The sequence below is a fragment of the Dasypus novemcinctus genome, chromosome 18, assembly GCF_030445035.2.
Source record: "Dasypus novemcinctus isolate mDasNov1 chromosome 18, mDasNov1.1.hap2, whole genome shotgun sequence".
Taxonomy (NCBI): Eukaryota; Metazoa; Chordata; class Mammalia; order Cingulata; family Dasypodidae; genus Dasypus; species Dasypus novemcinctus.
Window position 1 is genome coordinate 129,049 of NC_080690.1, and position 16,654 is coordinate 145,702.

General features: G+C 53.0%; 1 protein-coding gene across 1 annotated transcript; it reads left to right on the forward strand.

Moving 5' to 3' along the window:
• The first annotated feature begins 1,139 nt into the window (after positions 1 to 1,139).
• PRDM7 (PR/SET domain 7) lies at positions 1,140 to 14,651 on the forward strand. Its single transcript, XM_058279512.1, is given in 11 exon segments — positions 1,140 to 1,773; positions 2,690 to 4,206; positions 4,363 to 4,486; positions 4,764 to 4,871; positions 6,093 to 6,146; positions 8,332 to 8,484; positions 9,163 to 9,264; positions 9,497 to 9,768; positions 10,128 to 10,195; positions 11,344 to 11,537; positions 13,260 to 14,651. Coding segments are annotated over 11 exon segments (4,509 nt in total). The 3' UTR covers positions 14,543 to 14,651.
• Positions 14,652 to 16,654: the final 2,003 nt, after the last annotated feature.

Consider the following 16,654-nt stretch of genomic DNA (forward strand, 5'->3'; position numbering starts at 1 on the left):
CCGGACCGATGGACGAGGGACAACTAGTGGCCAGTGCCCGCGGGGCGAGCGCGGGACCTTCCCCAAAGGCGGGAAAACAGGCCCCGCCCCCACCACCCCAGCCAGTGACTGACAGGCACCGATCGGCGCACGCTCCGCCCCCTGACCCACCCCTGACCGCAGATTGGCCAGGCAGCTCTGGTCGCAGCTCTGATTGGTGGCTCGTGCCTGACAGACGCACCACAGGTTCAGGCTTCACCTTCCCTCGGCTCCTGAGGGCGGGAAGCGCGGGGCTCGGAGCGGCCGGGCAGAGGTGGGCAGCACGGAGAAGAGCCGGGAGACCGCGACGCAACACGGGGCCTCCCTGGCCTCACAAAATCCTTGTAACCCCGCAGCCCAAGACCCCTGATCCCCTCACCCTGAGAAGCTCCAAATCCCCTCACACAGAGGAACTCCAAATCCGCCTTCTTCAGACCCCAGCCGGGCGGGGCCTGAGGAGCCCTGAGAAACCCTCGCTCTCCCAGAGGCAGGAACACCCGCCCGCCAACGTCTAAGGCCCTCGGCTCCAGAGCCCCCGGTTCCCCGCCCGACTGGCCCCAGACCCCGCAGCCGGGGGAGCCCACGCCCACCAACGCCGGGGACCCCGCAGCCCTCAGCTGGAGCCCCAGAGCGCGAAGCAGAGGCCCCGAGGCCCTCAGCCTCAGTCGCGGAGACCCATTTCCCCGGCCTCCGAGAAAGGAAGCCTTCTCCGCCCGAGGACCCCAAACCTCTCTGCCGCGGGGACCCCAAATAACCTCAGCGTCAGGGGCCCCAAGCACTTTAATGAGACCCCAAGTCACCGACCTCTGAGGGAGCCCAAATTCGCTTCCGGGGACCCGGCAGGCCCCCATCCCGAGACCCCGAACATCAACCCTGGAGACCCCAGGCTCCTCGCCTGAGGACCCCGAGGAACCCAGCCCGCTCGCCGCGGAGGACCCCCACATCCCGCGCACTCCGCCCCCCGCCCCCATGGGAGCAGCCCCCCTGCCCGCAGCCGCGGTCCCCAGGCCCCCGCGTCCCCCGCCCTGGCCCCAGCCCTGCTCCCCGGCCAGGCGCGGCCGCTCCGCGGGGGCTCAAGCTCCTTCTCTCCGCAGGCGCCCGCCTGGCCGGGCCGGGGCAGCATGAGCCCTGCTGGGGCCCAGGAGGGGAGCCCCGAAGAGGACGCGGGGCGAGCAGGGCGGAAGGCCCGGGTGAGAGCCCGCGGGGCCGGGGCGGCGGGGGGCAGCGGGCCGTGGAGCGCGGGGACAGCCCTGTGGGCCGTGGAGCGCGGGACAGCCCTGCGGGCCGTGGAGCGAGGGGACAGCCCTGCCCGCTGTGGAGCGCGGGGACAGCGCCGCGGGCCGTGGAGCGAGGGGACAGCCTTGCCCACTGTGGAGCGCGGGACAGCCCTGCCCACTGTGGAGCGCGGGACAGCCCTGCCCACTGTGGAGCGCGGGACAGCCCTGCGGGCCGTGGAGCGTGGGGACAGCCCTGCCCGCTGTGGAGCGCGGGACAGCCCTGCCCACTGTGGAGCGCGGGGACAGCCTTGCCCACTGTCGAGCGCGGGGACAGCCCTGTGGGCCGTGGAGCGCGGGACAGCCCTGCGGGCCGTGGAGCGAGGGGACAGCCCTGCCCGCTGTGGAGCGCGGGGACAGCGCCGCGGGCCGTGGAGCGAGGGGACAGCCTTGCCCACTGTGGAGCGCGGGACAGCCCTGCCCACTGTGGAGCGCGGGACAGCCCTGCCCACTGTGGAGCGAGGGGACAGCCTTGCCCACTGTGGAGCGCGGGGACAGCCCTGCCCACTGTGGAGCGCGGGGACAGCCTTGCCCATGTGGAGCGCGGGACAGCCCTGCCCACTGTGGAGCGCGGGACAGCCCTGCCCACTGTGGAGCGCGGGACAGCCCTGCCCACTGTGGAGCGAGGGGACAGCCCTGCCCGCTGTGGAGCGCGGGGACAGCGCCGCGGGCCGTGGAGCGCGGGGACAGCGCCACAGGCCCCGGGAACAGCCTTGCTCTCTGTGGAGCGAGGGGACAGCCCTGCCCGCTGTGGAGCGCGGGACAGCCCTGCCCACTGTGGAGCGCGGGGACAGCCTTGCCCACTGTGGAGCGCGGGGACAGCCCTGCCCACTGTGGAGCGCGGGACAGCCCTGCCCACTGTGGAGCGCGGGACAGCCCTGCCCACTGTGGAGCGCGGGGACAGCCCTGCCCGCTGTGGAGCGCGGGGACAGCCCTGTGGGCCGTGGAGCGCGGGACAGCCCTGCCCACTGTGGAGCGCGGGGACAGCCTTGCCCGCTGTGGAGCGCGGGACAGCCCTGCCCACTGTGGAGCGCGGGGACAGCCTTGCCCATGTGGAGCGCGGGACAGCCCTGCCCACTGTGGAGCGCGGGGACAGCCTTGCCCGCTGTGGAGCGAGGGGACAGCCTTGCCCATGTGGAGCGCGGGACAGCCCTGCCCACTGTGGAGCGCGGGACAGCCCTGCCCACTGTGGAGCGAGGGGACAGCCTTGCCCACTGTGGAGCGCGGGGACAGCCCTGCCCACTGTGGAGCGCGGGGACAGCCTTGCCCATGTGGAGCGCGGGACAGCCCTGCCCACTGTGGAGCGCGGGACAGCCCTGCCCACTGTGGAGCGCGGGACAGCCCTGCCCACTGTGGAGCGAGGGGACAGCCCTGCCCGCTGTGGAGCGCGGGGACAGCGCCGCGGGCCGTGGAGCGCGGGGACAGCGCCACAGGCCCCGGGAACAGCCTTGCTCTCTGTGGAGCGAGGGGACAGCCCTGCCCGCTGTGGAGCGCGGGGACAGCCCTGCCCACTGTGGAGCGCGGGACAGCCCTGCCCACTGTGGAGCGCGGGGACAGCCCTGCCCACTGTGGAGCGCGGGGACAGCCCTGCCCACTGTGGAGCGAGGGGACAGCCCTGCCCGCTGTGGAGCGAGGGGACAGCCCTGCCCACTGTGGAGCGAGGGGACAGCCCTGCCCGCTGTGGAGCGCGGGGACAGCGCCGCGGGCCGTGGAGCGCGGGGACAGCGCCACAGGCCCCGGGAACAGCCTTGCTCTCTGTGGAGCGAGGGGACAGCCCTGCCCGCTGTGGAGAGCGGGGACAGCCCTGCCCACTGTGGAGCGCGGGACAGCCCTGCCCACTGTGGAGCGCGGGGACAGCCCTGCCCGCTGTGGAGCGAGGGGACAGCCCTGCCCGCTGTGGAGCGCGGGGACAGCCCTGCCCGCTGTGGAGCGAGGGGACAGCCCTGCCCGCTGTGGAGCGAGGGGACAGCCCTGCCCGCTGTGGAGCGAGGGGACAGCCCTGCCCGCTGTGGAGCGCGGGGACAGCCCTGCCCGCTGTGGAGCGCGGGGACAGCCCTGCCCGCTGTGGAGCGAGGGGACAGCCCTGCCCGCTGTGGAGCGCGGGACAGCCCTGCCCGCTGTGGAGCGCGGGGACAGCCCTGCCCGCTGTGGAGCGAGGGGACAGCCCTGCCCGCTGTGGAGCGAGGGGACAGCCCTGCCCCCTGTGGAGCGCGGGACAGCCCTGCCCGCTGTGGAGCGCGGGACAGCCCTGCCCGCTGTGGAGCGCGGGACAGCCTTGCCCGCTGTGGAGCGCGGGGACAGCGCCGCGGGCCGTGGAGCGCGGGACAGCCCTGCGGGCCGTGGAGCGCGGGACAGCCTTGCCCGCTGTGGAGCGCGGGACAGCCCTGCGGGCCGTGGAGCGCGGGACAGCCTTGCCCGCTGTGGAGCGAGGGACAGCCCTGCGGGCCGTGGAGCGCGGGGACAGCGCCACAGGCCCCGGGAACAGCCTTGCTCTCTGTGGAGCGTGGGGACAGCGCCGCGGGTCGTGGAGCGTGGGGACAGCCCTGCGGGCCGTGGAGCGCGGGACAGCCTTGCCCGCTGTGGAGCGCGGGACATCTTGCCCGCTGTGGAGCGCGGGGACAGCGCCGCGGGCCCCGGGAACAGCCTTGCTCTCTGTGGAGCGTGGGGACAGCGCCGCGGGTCGTGGAGCGTGGGGACAGCCCTGCGGGCCGTGGAGCGCGGGACAGCCTTGCTCTCTGTGGAGCGCGGGGACAGCGCCGCGGGCCGTGGAGCGCGGGACAGCCCTGCGGGACAGCCCTGCGGGCCGTGGAGTGAGGGGACAGCCTTGCCCGCTGTGGAGCGCGGGGCAGCGCCACAGGCCCCGGGAACAGCCTTGCTCTCTGTGGAGCGTGGGGACAGCCCTGCGGGCCATGGAGCGAGGGGACAGCCTTGCTCTCTGTGGAGCGTGGGGACAGCCCTGCGGGCCGTGGAGCGCGGGACAGCCTTGCCCGCTGTGGAGCGCCGGGACAGCCCTGGGCGCGGGGAGGGCCAGCACCCTCACTCACAGAGACCGCCTCTGAATCTTCTCTAGGCCCAGGATGCGTTCAGAGATATTTCCACGTACTTCTCCAGGGAAGAATGGGCAGAGATGGGGCGCTGGGAGAAGCTCCGGTACAGGAATGTGAAAAGGAACTACGAGGCGCTGCTTGCTATAGGTAAGGGAAGTGGGCGGTGTGAAAGCTGTGACCAAACAGGCCTCAGTCCCTGCATTAGGTGCCCGCAGCTGCCCACTGCTCCCTCCTGTGTTCCCACTGAGTGGAGAGAAACCAGGAGGGAAGGTTTGTTCTGCCCCGGTGCAGGGCTGAGTGCAGACCCTGGCCATGGCATGGGTCACATCATAACCTTGTCTGGACTGTCCCAGCCCATTACCACCATCGCTCATTTTTCCTTCCAGCTTCTCCCTTTAAAAACAAAGATTTTGCTACTTTCCAGGTCTTAGAGCCCCTCGTCCAGCTTTTATGTGTCACCGCAAGCAGTCCATCAAACCCCAAGTGGATGATGCTGAGGATTCCGATGAAGAATGGACACCCAGGCAGCAAGGTGAGGGACAGAAGTATTTAGAAGTCTCAGCATTCTCGGGGGGTAACAAAGGGTCTTCAAACATATAAAAGTTCTGCAAACAATCAAGATGCAAAGGTTATATACAGTAAAAGACTAATCATATAAAATTTTTAGATGTGTAAAATAATAAACTATATTATTTATAGACACATTAATAGATGGGAAAATTTTGAAATCTGAATGTAAATAAGAAATAGCAAATTCAGAATAGTTGCCATGACTAGAGAAGGGCTGATGGTAGTGTAGCTGTGACTTGGTTAGTTTATTTTTGCTTTTGAATTTTTAAATAGAAAAATATCTGTAGCAGTTGTGACAGAATGTTGAGCAATGACTGAATAATAGTGGATATATAGCTTTTTCCAGTATGCTCCATACTTTTCCATCTGCTTAAAATTTATCTTTTGGTTTTTACAAAAAGGAGATTGTTTTTGCTAAACATTGTTAGTTAATCAAAGGGCAGTTAAGTAAACCTTAAATTGTAAACTCACCAAAAAGCTTTCTAATGCTAATTCATAATAGTTCAATGTCTTACATGAAATGTTTTAGAAAAGGAAATTATTAACATATGATATGAAGGTGCATATTTATTTACATCTATTAAATCACACCACATGATCCTCTTTCTACAAATTATAACTGTTTTGTTTTGTTTTGTTTTAAGTGAGAAGCTCACTTCCTTCCAGCTGCTCAGACAGAAAGACTTAGAAGAGACAGAGTCAATCTGCCTAAACTGGAGAAATTAACTTAGGGTCTATGACTCCTCTTCCAATTTAATTTCAGGAACCTGGATTTCAGGTTCCTTAGGCTCTCAAGAAGAGTCTGAAAGTCCAGCATCAGTTATCTACAAAGGATTGGCAATGAAAAGACTTTTCGTAGGGAAACATATCCCTCCTGCTTATCACAACTCAGTTAGAATCCCCAAACCCAGCCACTCCAATATTTTAAAAATAAATGTAATACAGACCTTATAAACACAAGATGAAACAAAGACCAGGTTTTATCTATATATTTATTAACATTGTAAGAAAGTAATTACTTGATGCCCCAATAGAAGCATAGGCCTTACTGCAGAAACCATTTTAGAATCACCCTTGGGTAATCCTTGGACTCTTCACTCAATAGTTTTAAGTTATATGTTCCTACATCAGTATCTCCAGAGTTTGGAAACATTTACCAACCAGGTTTCTCATCAACTTTTAGTCAAACCTCTTTGGGTGACCTTCAGAGTAGAACAGATGAAACACCAGAAGGTGAGTATCTCCCAAATCCTGTTGTCAAGAAAAGCTTCCTCAAGGTTCCAAATACAAATAACAGTAGGAGAGTGTGCAGAATGTCCTGGAGCTGCTGCCAACTTCCCCTTAACACTTTAGCACCGTGGCCAAATCAGCACTATCCTGACAGTAACAGCAGCAGCAATAATAGCCACCACTTATTTTATGATATTTTGAGCTTTATTTTAAGCATTTTATAGACTAAATTTACTAAAACTTTACAACTCAACCCTCTGAGGTAGTTATTATAAACTGTCACCATTTTATAGATGAAGAAGCTGAGGTACAGAAATGTTCAATTATATGCCCGAGAGTGGAGTATCAGTAGTGGGACAGTCTAATCCAAAGCCCCTTCTCTAAAACCACTTACTTGCTCATTAAAAGTTATGTGGTCTTATGAAATTCAGGCTCTCTCCTCCATAGGCCCAGCTGATGATTCAAACTTCAGCTCTTCTCTGCTTAAGTGAGAGGTGTTCTAAGACTCTCTTACTAATGGAAACTTGCTTCTGACTGGCTTCCTTGTCATTCCATCATGAGCAAATAAAAAGGCAATTTGTATGGTGAATGTTCCCAAATGATGAAAGGCAAGGGTCCTCACACTCAGGGGCTCCTACTCTCACAAGAGGAAACAGCTCCCACCCCTGAGGAGCTTCAGGTTTGATGGCTGAGAAACAAGAAAATCACTTAAGGACTTCCTATTGGCCACACAATATTCTGTGGAAACACATCCTTCTGGAACCAATTTCAAATGTTCATTCTTGTAGGAGTCTCATCTCCCATGTTTTTGGAAATGTTGGCTTAGTCTATCTGCCCTCCTCATTGCAAGCTCTTTGAGAGTCTGGTCCATATCATATATTCATCAGTGAAGTCCCAGGCACAGTTCAGAGCTCCTGAAACCCCCTGAATGTTTTCTGAATGAGTGGTTCTATGTTTGCAAATTAAGTTAGGAGTAAAAGGGTTGAAGAATGTTGATCATATGTGTACATTAGATTTCAACTGTGGCAATGGTTGAGGAGATGATTTTATAGTAGGACTGTGAGAGAAATTATTAATAATCTCATATTTATAGTTTTTTAAAATTAGCTCAAAAAAACCCTTCTAAGAGCCATTTTTACATATAACCTTACGAATTAGGACACATGCCTGTTTATAAATAAGGAAACTGAAGGGAACATCCTGAGAATTCACTAATGCACACTCTTACCAGGAAACAGCAAATGTAATTCCAAAGTAAAGTATTCTTTCCAGGATATGGCAATTTACAACATTTAGCATCACTTTCTTGGTCGCACAGATGTTTCTGCCAAGCATTTCTAAAAATTTTTTTTTAATTTCTCTCCCCGCCCCGCCCGCCCCGGTTGTCTGTTCTCTGTGTCTATTTGCTGCGTGTTCTTCTTTGTCCGCTTCTGTTGTTGTCAGCGGCACAGGAATCTGTGTTTCTTTTTGTTGTGTCATCTTGTTGTGTCAGCTCTCCGTGTGTGCGGGGCCATTCCTGGGCAGGCTGAACTTTCTTTTGTGCTGGGCGGCTCTCCTTATGGGGTGCACTCCTTGAGCATGGGGCTCCCCTATGCGGGGACACCCCTGCGTGGCATGGCACTCCTTGTGCGCATCAGCACTGCATGTGGCCCAGCTCCACAGGGGTCAAAGAGGCCCAGGGTTTGAACCATGGACCTCCCATGTGGTAGACGGACACCCTAACTACTGGGCCAAGTCTGCTTCCCATTTGCCAAGCATTTCTTTGTTTTTTCCCCCAATTTCATTGCTCCATCATCCTCATTTTCCAGATGTATTGTGTCCCTTCTGTACTTTTCTACATTTTTCTCTCTTATCAACTGCCTCCTTCCTCTATTTCTTTCTATTAACCCTCACTCACTTTATAGACCTTGTTAATCTCTAGCCACTCTTCCCAAACATTCTCCCTACCCCATTTACACTTAGAGGAACACATTTGAGAGGAAGTTAAAGAGAAAGGGCCTGAAGATGTGGGCTCTAGCTCTGGATTCACTACCACTTGGTCCTTCCTCTTCCCAATGCTCCCAGCCTCTCCAGGTGTGTCTAGGTGCTGGTGAAGCACCAACTGAGATCATGCATGTGAACACGGCTCAAGTCCTAAAGCACTAAAGAAATGCTTGTTGTCTTTTAATACATGACTCTTGTATTAAAGCAAGTGCCCAGGGTGCCGTAAAGTAATGAATCTATTTTGAAGGAATTATCAGGAACAGCAAATTTGCCAAACACAACTGGCTTGCAGCAGGTCCAGAAGCTAGTATCCCCTACTGGAGAAGCAAGTACCTTTGGACAACACCTAAGACAAAAACTGAGTAAGAGAAAATAATTTGGGAAGTAGTTCCTTGAGCTCCTCTAGAAAAGTTCATAAGTATGGTTTGGGCTTGTGGGATGGACTTTGGACAGGCCTGGGTCAAGCAGGACTAAGCTAACACCAGACGTTGGATGTATTATTGACTAACAAGCAAGAACACTAACTTCAAAGTTGCACACTTAGGATATAGTCCACATAAAGCATTTGGGACATTGAGCAGACCTAAATTCTCTGAGCTCCAGATTCCTAGTGTGAAAATGAAGATAAAAACACAAGTTATATAGTGCTCGAAAATGTTAAAATGAATAAAAAAGACCTAACAAATGCAAGGTGTTCAGTAAATACATTTGTGATATTCAGACCTGGCCTTCAGTGTTGCATGCTCAGGCCTTCAATCAATGCCTAACACATAATTTGCCCTCAACAAATGTGTTCTCAATGAATAAATGCCTGAATGAACCCTTTTTAATTAGAATGGTTGGGAGATTAAACCTGACAATGGCAGGAGCCACAACCCAAATTGGATTGGCATCAGTAATCAGTATGGTTGTGGTATCTGTCTCTGAACCAACAGTTGTGGGGACAAGGGGTGGAAGAGATTTGGTAGGAGATTTTGTGTTTTCTGACAACATGGACTAGCACTCCACACCCTACCAAAGTCACTCACCTGCTCTTTTAGAACCCAGGAGAAAGGGGATTGACGTGAAGATGTATAGCCTGCGAGAGAGAAAGGGCCTCGCGTATGAGGAGGTCAGCGAGCCTCAGGATGATGATTACCTCTGTAAGTGATCCTCCCGCCCCCACTCACAGAGAAGACTTATATTCGAGAACAATAATTCATCTTGTCATTTCACCCCCAATCATTCCCTCCTCAAGGATTTGGAGTATAAGATATCAGATTGAGGCTTAACAACCTGAACTCCTGTACTCCACCTGCTCCCTGTTCTTTATATTCAGTAATATACACATATCCTGTCTTTCCTCCCCTAATCCCAACTGCTTTCCTCCTCTAGACTGTGAGAAGTGTCAGAACTTCTTCATTGACAGCTGTACTGTTCATGGACCACCAATATTTGTAAAGGACAGTGCAGTGGACAAGGGGCATCCCAATCGCTCTGCCCTTACTCTGCCTTCTGGACTAAGAATTGGACCGTCAGGCATCCCAGAGGCTGGGCTTGGAATATGGAACGAGGCATCTGATCTGCCATTGGGTCTGCACTTCGGGCCCTATGAGGGCCAGGTAACAGAAGATGAAGAGGCAGCCAACAGCGGATACTCCTGGCTGGTGAGAAGCACCTTCCCCTCCCCATGCCCTCTGGCTTTCCACATCCTTTCCTGCCTTCAATGGGACATTGCCTTCCACATGCTCGGACATGCATGTGGAAGACAGTTAACTCTCTGTACTTTGTGGTCTTTGCATGAAGATCAGGGGGTACATGGGAACAGAGTGGTACTGAGACAAAGAAATGACAGTAGAAGTGTCTACTCTGACAAATTGATGCAGACATGTAAATGGTGAAAAGGAGCATATCATGTGGTAGCAAATTGGCAAATCCTTGCAGGATGAGAGAGCATTGATGGCGGTAAAGTAATTCTTATTATCATTATCCAAAAATGCTTTTAACTTATTTTTCTGAAACTCAGATCACTAAGGGAAGAAACTGCTATGAATATGTGGATGGAAAGGATAAATCTTGGGCCAACTGGATGAGGTAAGGACAATAGGTTATTGGGTTCCAGGAAGAAAATTCATCTCTCACAAGCCCAAGCCCCTTTCCTTCTCAGCATGCTTCCCTCAGTGGTTTTTAAAATCCTCTGTTCTTTTTCCTTTCCACACAAAACTCTTTCATATCTTGAGGCACCTAGAAACAAGGAGCTAAAAATATAGCATATGCCTTCTATGCATAAACCTCTGCACTAGACAAAATTGGGGCAAAAGGATACACCCTGAGGACCTTAGTTTCACTGGAGACACTGGATTCACACTTTGACTCATCAACATTTGTTCAGCACTTACTCTTTTGCACTTTAGACAGCAGAGCACATTACTTAAACAGGTCATACAATCCTTATCTTTGTGGAGGCCACAGATCATTGGGGACAGACACTAACTCAAGGATAGGAATATTTAACTATAACTTTGGTATTTTGAGGACTACACAGTGCCAAGATAACATAAAACAAGGGGCTTTTAATCTGGGAAGTCAGGAAGTCTGGTCTCTTTGAAATTAAAACTGGTTTCTTAAGCCTGTGTAGGAGTGTGCCACAGTGTGCTCCTGGGCATGTGTGTGGCACAATCCAGCCCCTCTCCTTGAGGGACCCTCATTTTATCAGGGGATACATAATGTGAAGAAATTGTCATCATTCTATGTTATCTTGCTAAGTCAAAGAAATCTCCAAGTTTCTATGGAACCAGGAAGAGGCAGATGAGATACCTTAGGTAAAGGAGAAGATGCTTTAGGCCTCTCTAAAGAAAACAGACTTGGGCTGAGTATTGAATAATATATAGAAATTTAGAAGCAGAATATACGATCAAGTACTAAGATCTGTGGGGCAAAGCAGAAATTAATTTAGAATTTGGAGATACCAGAGAGCACTGTGTTTTGTGGCTGATGGATGCAGAGGTAAGTCTGGAATTCAGGGCAGGATGAGCACTGCAAACAGGGCTTAGAGGTGGGAATTCACCTGATTGACTCATGGAAGGAACCGGCTGAGAGCAGAGTTTTGTGAGAAACAGTGAGAGGAGAGTGCGCAGCATCAGAGTGGAGGCCTTGCGCGTCTAGCAGGAGCAGGACGTGGTCTCTCGGAATGGGAACACGTCACCCATTGTCATCTTTCCCTGGCTCTGCCTCAACTTTAGGTATGTGAACTGCGCCCGGGATGATGAGGAGCAGAACCTGGTGGCCTTTCAGTACCACAGGCAGATCTTCTACCGGACCTGCCGCACCATCAGGCCTGGCTGTGAACTATTGGTCTGGTATGGGGACGAGTACGGCCAGGAGCTCGGCATCAAGTGGGGCAGCAAGTGGAAGAAAGAGCTCACGGCAGGGACAGGTGGGCACCACCATCTTTCTTTAAGAAAGAAAAACCCTCCTTCTTGTAAATTCCCATGCTCCGACTTTTAAGGAGAGTAAAACCCAGTTTAAAGTCAGTGAAATTTCAAGACAGATGCTTCAGAAATTAAGAATTCATTTCATATGGCTTTGACTCTTAGGAACAATTTTTATATATTTTCTGGTTTTATTTGTTAGTACTTTAAGCACAAAATATATAACAACATTAGAGATGAAAAGCTTAGAGGCAAAACACAAGTTCTCAGGCACCAACCAACTCAAGTCAAAGCAGGTTTCTTCTGGTCCTTCTGGTTGTTTCTTCTTAATTTCCCCATATTTCCAAATAATATGAATAGGTTGTTATCATTATTTTAATTAATAACTATATGAATTCTTACTTCGTGCCAGACAGTGTTCAGAAACTATAAATGTAGACTGAACAAGAACAAGAGTAGTTGCTGTGAAGCAGCTGACACAAGTGAAGGAAACAGAAAATGACATATATATGTTATATATACATGCACACACACCACACCTGGGTATAAATATCAGGCAGCTATTAGTGCATCAGTAGCAACCCAGGGAAAGGGCAGAGGTACTAGAGTGAGGGGAGGTGGGTGCTGCACAGGACAGTCAGGGAAGGCCTCTCCCTGGAAAAAGGTTTGTGTAGAGTCTTACGAGAATGTGGACCAAGACCAGCACGTATCTGTGGCTGAGGAGACCACGCAGGGTAAGTCTGGGGAAAGAAGCAGTGACAGTAAGGGCTGAGGTCAGAGAGATGCACAGGAGCCTGGAAATAGAGGGCCTGTGAGTCAAGCTAAGAAGTGGAATGTTTCTGAGTGACGGAGACCAGTGTGAGGTTTCTGGTGGGGAGCGACACATTCTTTGTTCTAAGATGACAGTTTGGTTAATGTCTGGAAAACAGACTCTGGTGGGATCCACTCCAAGGCTACCTCAGCATCCAGGGGAGCCATGCTGCTGGCCTGGTGGGAGTCAAGAGGGTGGGAAGTCTGCTTGGGGATTCACTGAAGCAGGATGTCCTGTTGTGCTTGTACTGGGCTAAGAGTGAATGAAGTAAATCACCTGTGAGGACGTGGGGTAAGGCGAGACCATGCAAAGGCATATTTTCATTCTATGATTTGTGGGAAACTGGGAGAGAAGCAAGTCATGCATTGGGGGCAGCAGACCACTCTTGGATCCCACTTCCTGATCAAGGACCTGATCCGTGGTCCTCAAGTACATCATTTTGAGTGGGGGGCTCACTCATAGATGCTCTTTAACCACTGTTCCACACACTGCCTTGACTCCAGGAGGAGTGAATCCTAACTCAGTGGATCCCTTCCCCTCTTGGGGAAAGTCACTAAGGACATCTCCCCAGGTCAAGAGAGTGTCACCATGATGAGGACACTCAATGGAATAAAGAGCTGCAGGCGCTGTGTCAGTGAAGACATGTGGTGTCTGGGGAAAGGAGTGAAGCAGCCTTGCTACCTGAAGGTCTCTAGTCTGGCTGATATGCAGAAAAGGTCCTTGATGGGGGCTTTATGGATCGCAGAAGATGTAATAAGTAAAACTGGAATGGAAAAATGAACCTGTAAAGGAGACAGGTTGTGTTAACAACACATTGAGGGTGATTTTAGTGGGCAGGTCTTGCCGCAAGACAAGTCACACAGCCCAGGCAACCTTACCCAAATCTACCCTGACCAGTCGTGTTCTCTTTCAGCAGAACTAAAGCCAGAGACCCATCCATGTCCCTCCTGCCCTCTGGCCTTCTCCAGTGAGAAATTCCTCAGCCAGCACGTGCGTCACCACCACCCATCTCAGATCTTCCCAGCAGCATGTGCGAGAGAGCACCTCCAGCCTCAGAACCCCAGGCCAGGGGGAGAGGAGCAGCAGAAACATTCTGACCAATGCAGCTGGAAGGACAAAGTGGAAGGTCAAGAGACAGAAAAAAGGCCCGAGCCCTTGTTTGAAAGGATAAAGCCAATGGGGAGTCTGAGGGCCTTCTACAGCCCACCCAGAGGACAGATGAGAAGCTCTAGGGAGGGTAAGAGAATGATGGAGATAGAGCCCAGCCAAGACCAGAAAATGAATTCTGAAGAAAGAGGGCAGTTTTTCTTGGGGGAAGGAATCTTTAAAACTGAAGGAATCAAGTGTGGAGAGAGTAGACAAGACTTTAGTGATAAGTCAGACCACACCAGTCACCGGAGGACACACACAGGGGAGAAGCCCTATGTTTGCAGGGAGTGTGGACGAGGCTTTAGTAATAATTCACATCTCACCAGACACCAGAGGACACACACAGGGGAGAAGCCCTATGTTTGCAGGGAGTGTGGACGAGGCTTTAGTGAGAAGTCAAATCTCACCGTACACCAGAGGACACACACAGGGGAGAAGCCCTATGTTTGCAGGGAGTGTGGACGAGGCTTTAGTGTTAAGTCAGCCCTCATCACCCACCAGAGGACACACACAGGGGAGAAGCCCTATGTTTGCCGGGAGTGTGGACGAGGCTTTAGTAATAATTCACATCTCACCGTACACCAGAGGACACACACAGGGGAGAAGCCCTATGTTTGCAGGGAGTGTGGACGAGGCTTTAGTAAAAATTCACATCTCACCAGACACCAGAGGACACACACAGGGGAGAAGCCCTATGTTTGCAGGGAGTGTGGACGAGGCTTTAGTGAGAAGTCAAATCTCACCGTACACCAGAGGACACACACAGGGGAGAAGCCCTATGTTTGCAGGGAGTGTGGACGAGGCTTTAGTGAGAAGTCAAATCTCACCGTACACCAGAGGACACACACAGGGGAGAAGCCCTATGTTTGCAGGGAGTGTGGACGAAGCTTTAGTGTTAAGTCAACCCTCATCACCCACCAGAGGACACACACAGTGGAGAAGCCCTATGTTTGCATGAAGAGTGAGGTAGTTGTTAGCAATAAATCACATCTCAACAGCCACAGGAGGATGAAATGTGGCCACCGCACACCTCCCCCACCCCAGCTCTGAGGGTCTTCAGAGCAAGATCCTAACCCTTATATTCAAGAGTATAACAAGAGTAAAAATAACTGATTAGACAGATCTCCACTTTCATGACAAGGGATGAAGTAGAAAAACAAGGGAGTTTCCTTAAGTGATCAAGGGATTGTGGTGGTGAGGTTTATTTCCTCACACCAGTCCTCTCCCTTTTTATTTTGGTTTGGTGCTTTCTGTTTGTTTGTTTTGGCTGTTAATAAAATTTGCCTCCAAACAGTACTGCAGCCCATGCCATGTACTTCCTCTCCTCCTTCCCACCCCATCACTGACAGCCAAGGAGGAAGCAGAGAACTCACTCCCTCTCCCCAGGTTTCCACAGGAATTCAACCCCCTAAAAAGCATAAGTCTAGAGTTAAAATATTGGAGAAGTGACTCCCAGGCCAGGAGAGAAGTCTAGGACTTGAGAGTCAGCTCAGGCTAGGAGACCCCCTGGTCCCCCGGGAAGTGCAGCCTCTCCTCGGGACCCTCTGCTGCCACCCCGGGTTCTCCTGCCTCCTGCCTCTGTGCCTCGTTCTCCTCCAGGCTCAGGCCCCATAACCACACCATCCGCATCCCGCCTGTAACAGTTCTCAATGCTGACAGCAGTCCTCAGGCCTTGCCTCTTAGCCACCCCGGTCACCTGAGTCGAAGGCCCCTGGCCACACTCTTCCCAGCACGACCTCCCCCGCACCGGCATCCCTGGGTGAAGCCTTCAGCCACGCCACACCCCTCAGCCTCCCATTCCAGACCCCCAAAGACTCAGATTCGCAAGGAATGAAGGACTTCTGCTGGTGCCAGAACCCAAGAGTGTACCTGGGGCGGGGGGCAGGGGTGGAGCAGTTCGGATGGACGGGCACCGTGCACATTGCCTCGGGGTCGCTGCCGGCCGAAGAGCGCGTCCCTGGTTCTGGTGACTCGCTGGCTGGGCTCCCGCAGGGGCCACTTCCTTCTTTACCCAGCAGCACGGCTGTCTCCAGGCCTAGGTGCAGCGGCTGCACCTGCCTTCTCTCCCTCTCCCTGCCGGCAGCCAGAGAGCACCAGCCTGGCTGGGTGACAACGTGGCCCCAGGTCCACAGCGGCTGTGGGTCCTGCAGACGGGCAGCCTCTCCAGCCCCCAGTCCACCGCACCCACAGGGGTCGCCTGAATCCCCCTGACCTCCCCGCTCTCCCTGCCTCCAACCCCCGGCTCCAAGTCCCAGCTCAGAGGCCCAAGGAGAGGACAGGTGGATGGGAGAATCAGGCCCTCCTGGGCCCAGTCCAGTAGGAACAAGAGTGAAGAGAGCTGAGGTCTCCCTAGAAGAGAGTCAGAAGGTGTGGAGAAGGGTTAGAGCAGGGCTCTTGGAATGAAACGCTCCAGGGCTATGCTAACCAGGACGCAGAGGGGGAAGCCTGAGGAGCTGAAAGCGGGTCAGTCCTGTCCCAGCACTGCTGGCTTCACCCCCTGCCCACCCTGACCTTGTCCAAGCGCCACCTCTCTGGGGTCTTTGCACTTAATTTACCCCATTTACCCCAATCTCTCTTTCTCCATAATCCCTCATTTGCAAATTCAAACTGTTTTCTTAATGTTTTTAAATAAACTTGCCAATTTTTTTTCTTTCATGGCTTTTGGGGTCGTAGGAAGTCATAACAAAACCCAACATTCCCTAGATTTTCTCCTTTGCTATCTAATCAAAGTTATATAGTTTTGCAGTTTACATTAAGTCCACAACCCTTTTTTTAAGTTAATTTATGTAAAAGTGTAAGGTTTGTGTCTAGAGTCATTTTCTTGTATATGGATATCCAGTTGATTCAGCAAAATTCGATAAAAGAAAAAAAACTATGTTTTTTCCATTGCCTTGTTTTTGCTCCTTCGTCAAGGATCAGTCGACTCTATTTGTGTGGGTCTTTTTCTGGGCTGTCCATTCTGTTCCACTGATCCATTTTTCTATTCTTCCCCAGTTCCATGCTGTCCTGGTTACTGCAGCTTTTAGTAAGTCTTAAGTCACGTAATGTTGGTCCTCCAACTTTGTTCTTGTTCAGTGTTGTTAGCTATTCTGCGTGCTTTGCCTTCCCATCTAAACTTTAGAATCAGTTTGTTGATATTCGCAAAATAATTTGCTAGAATCT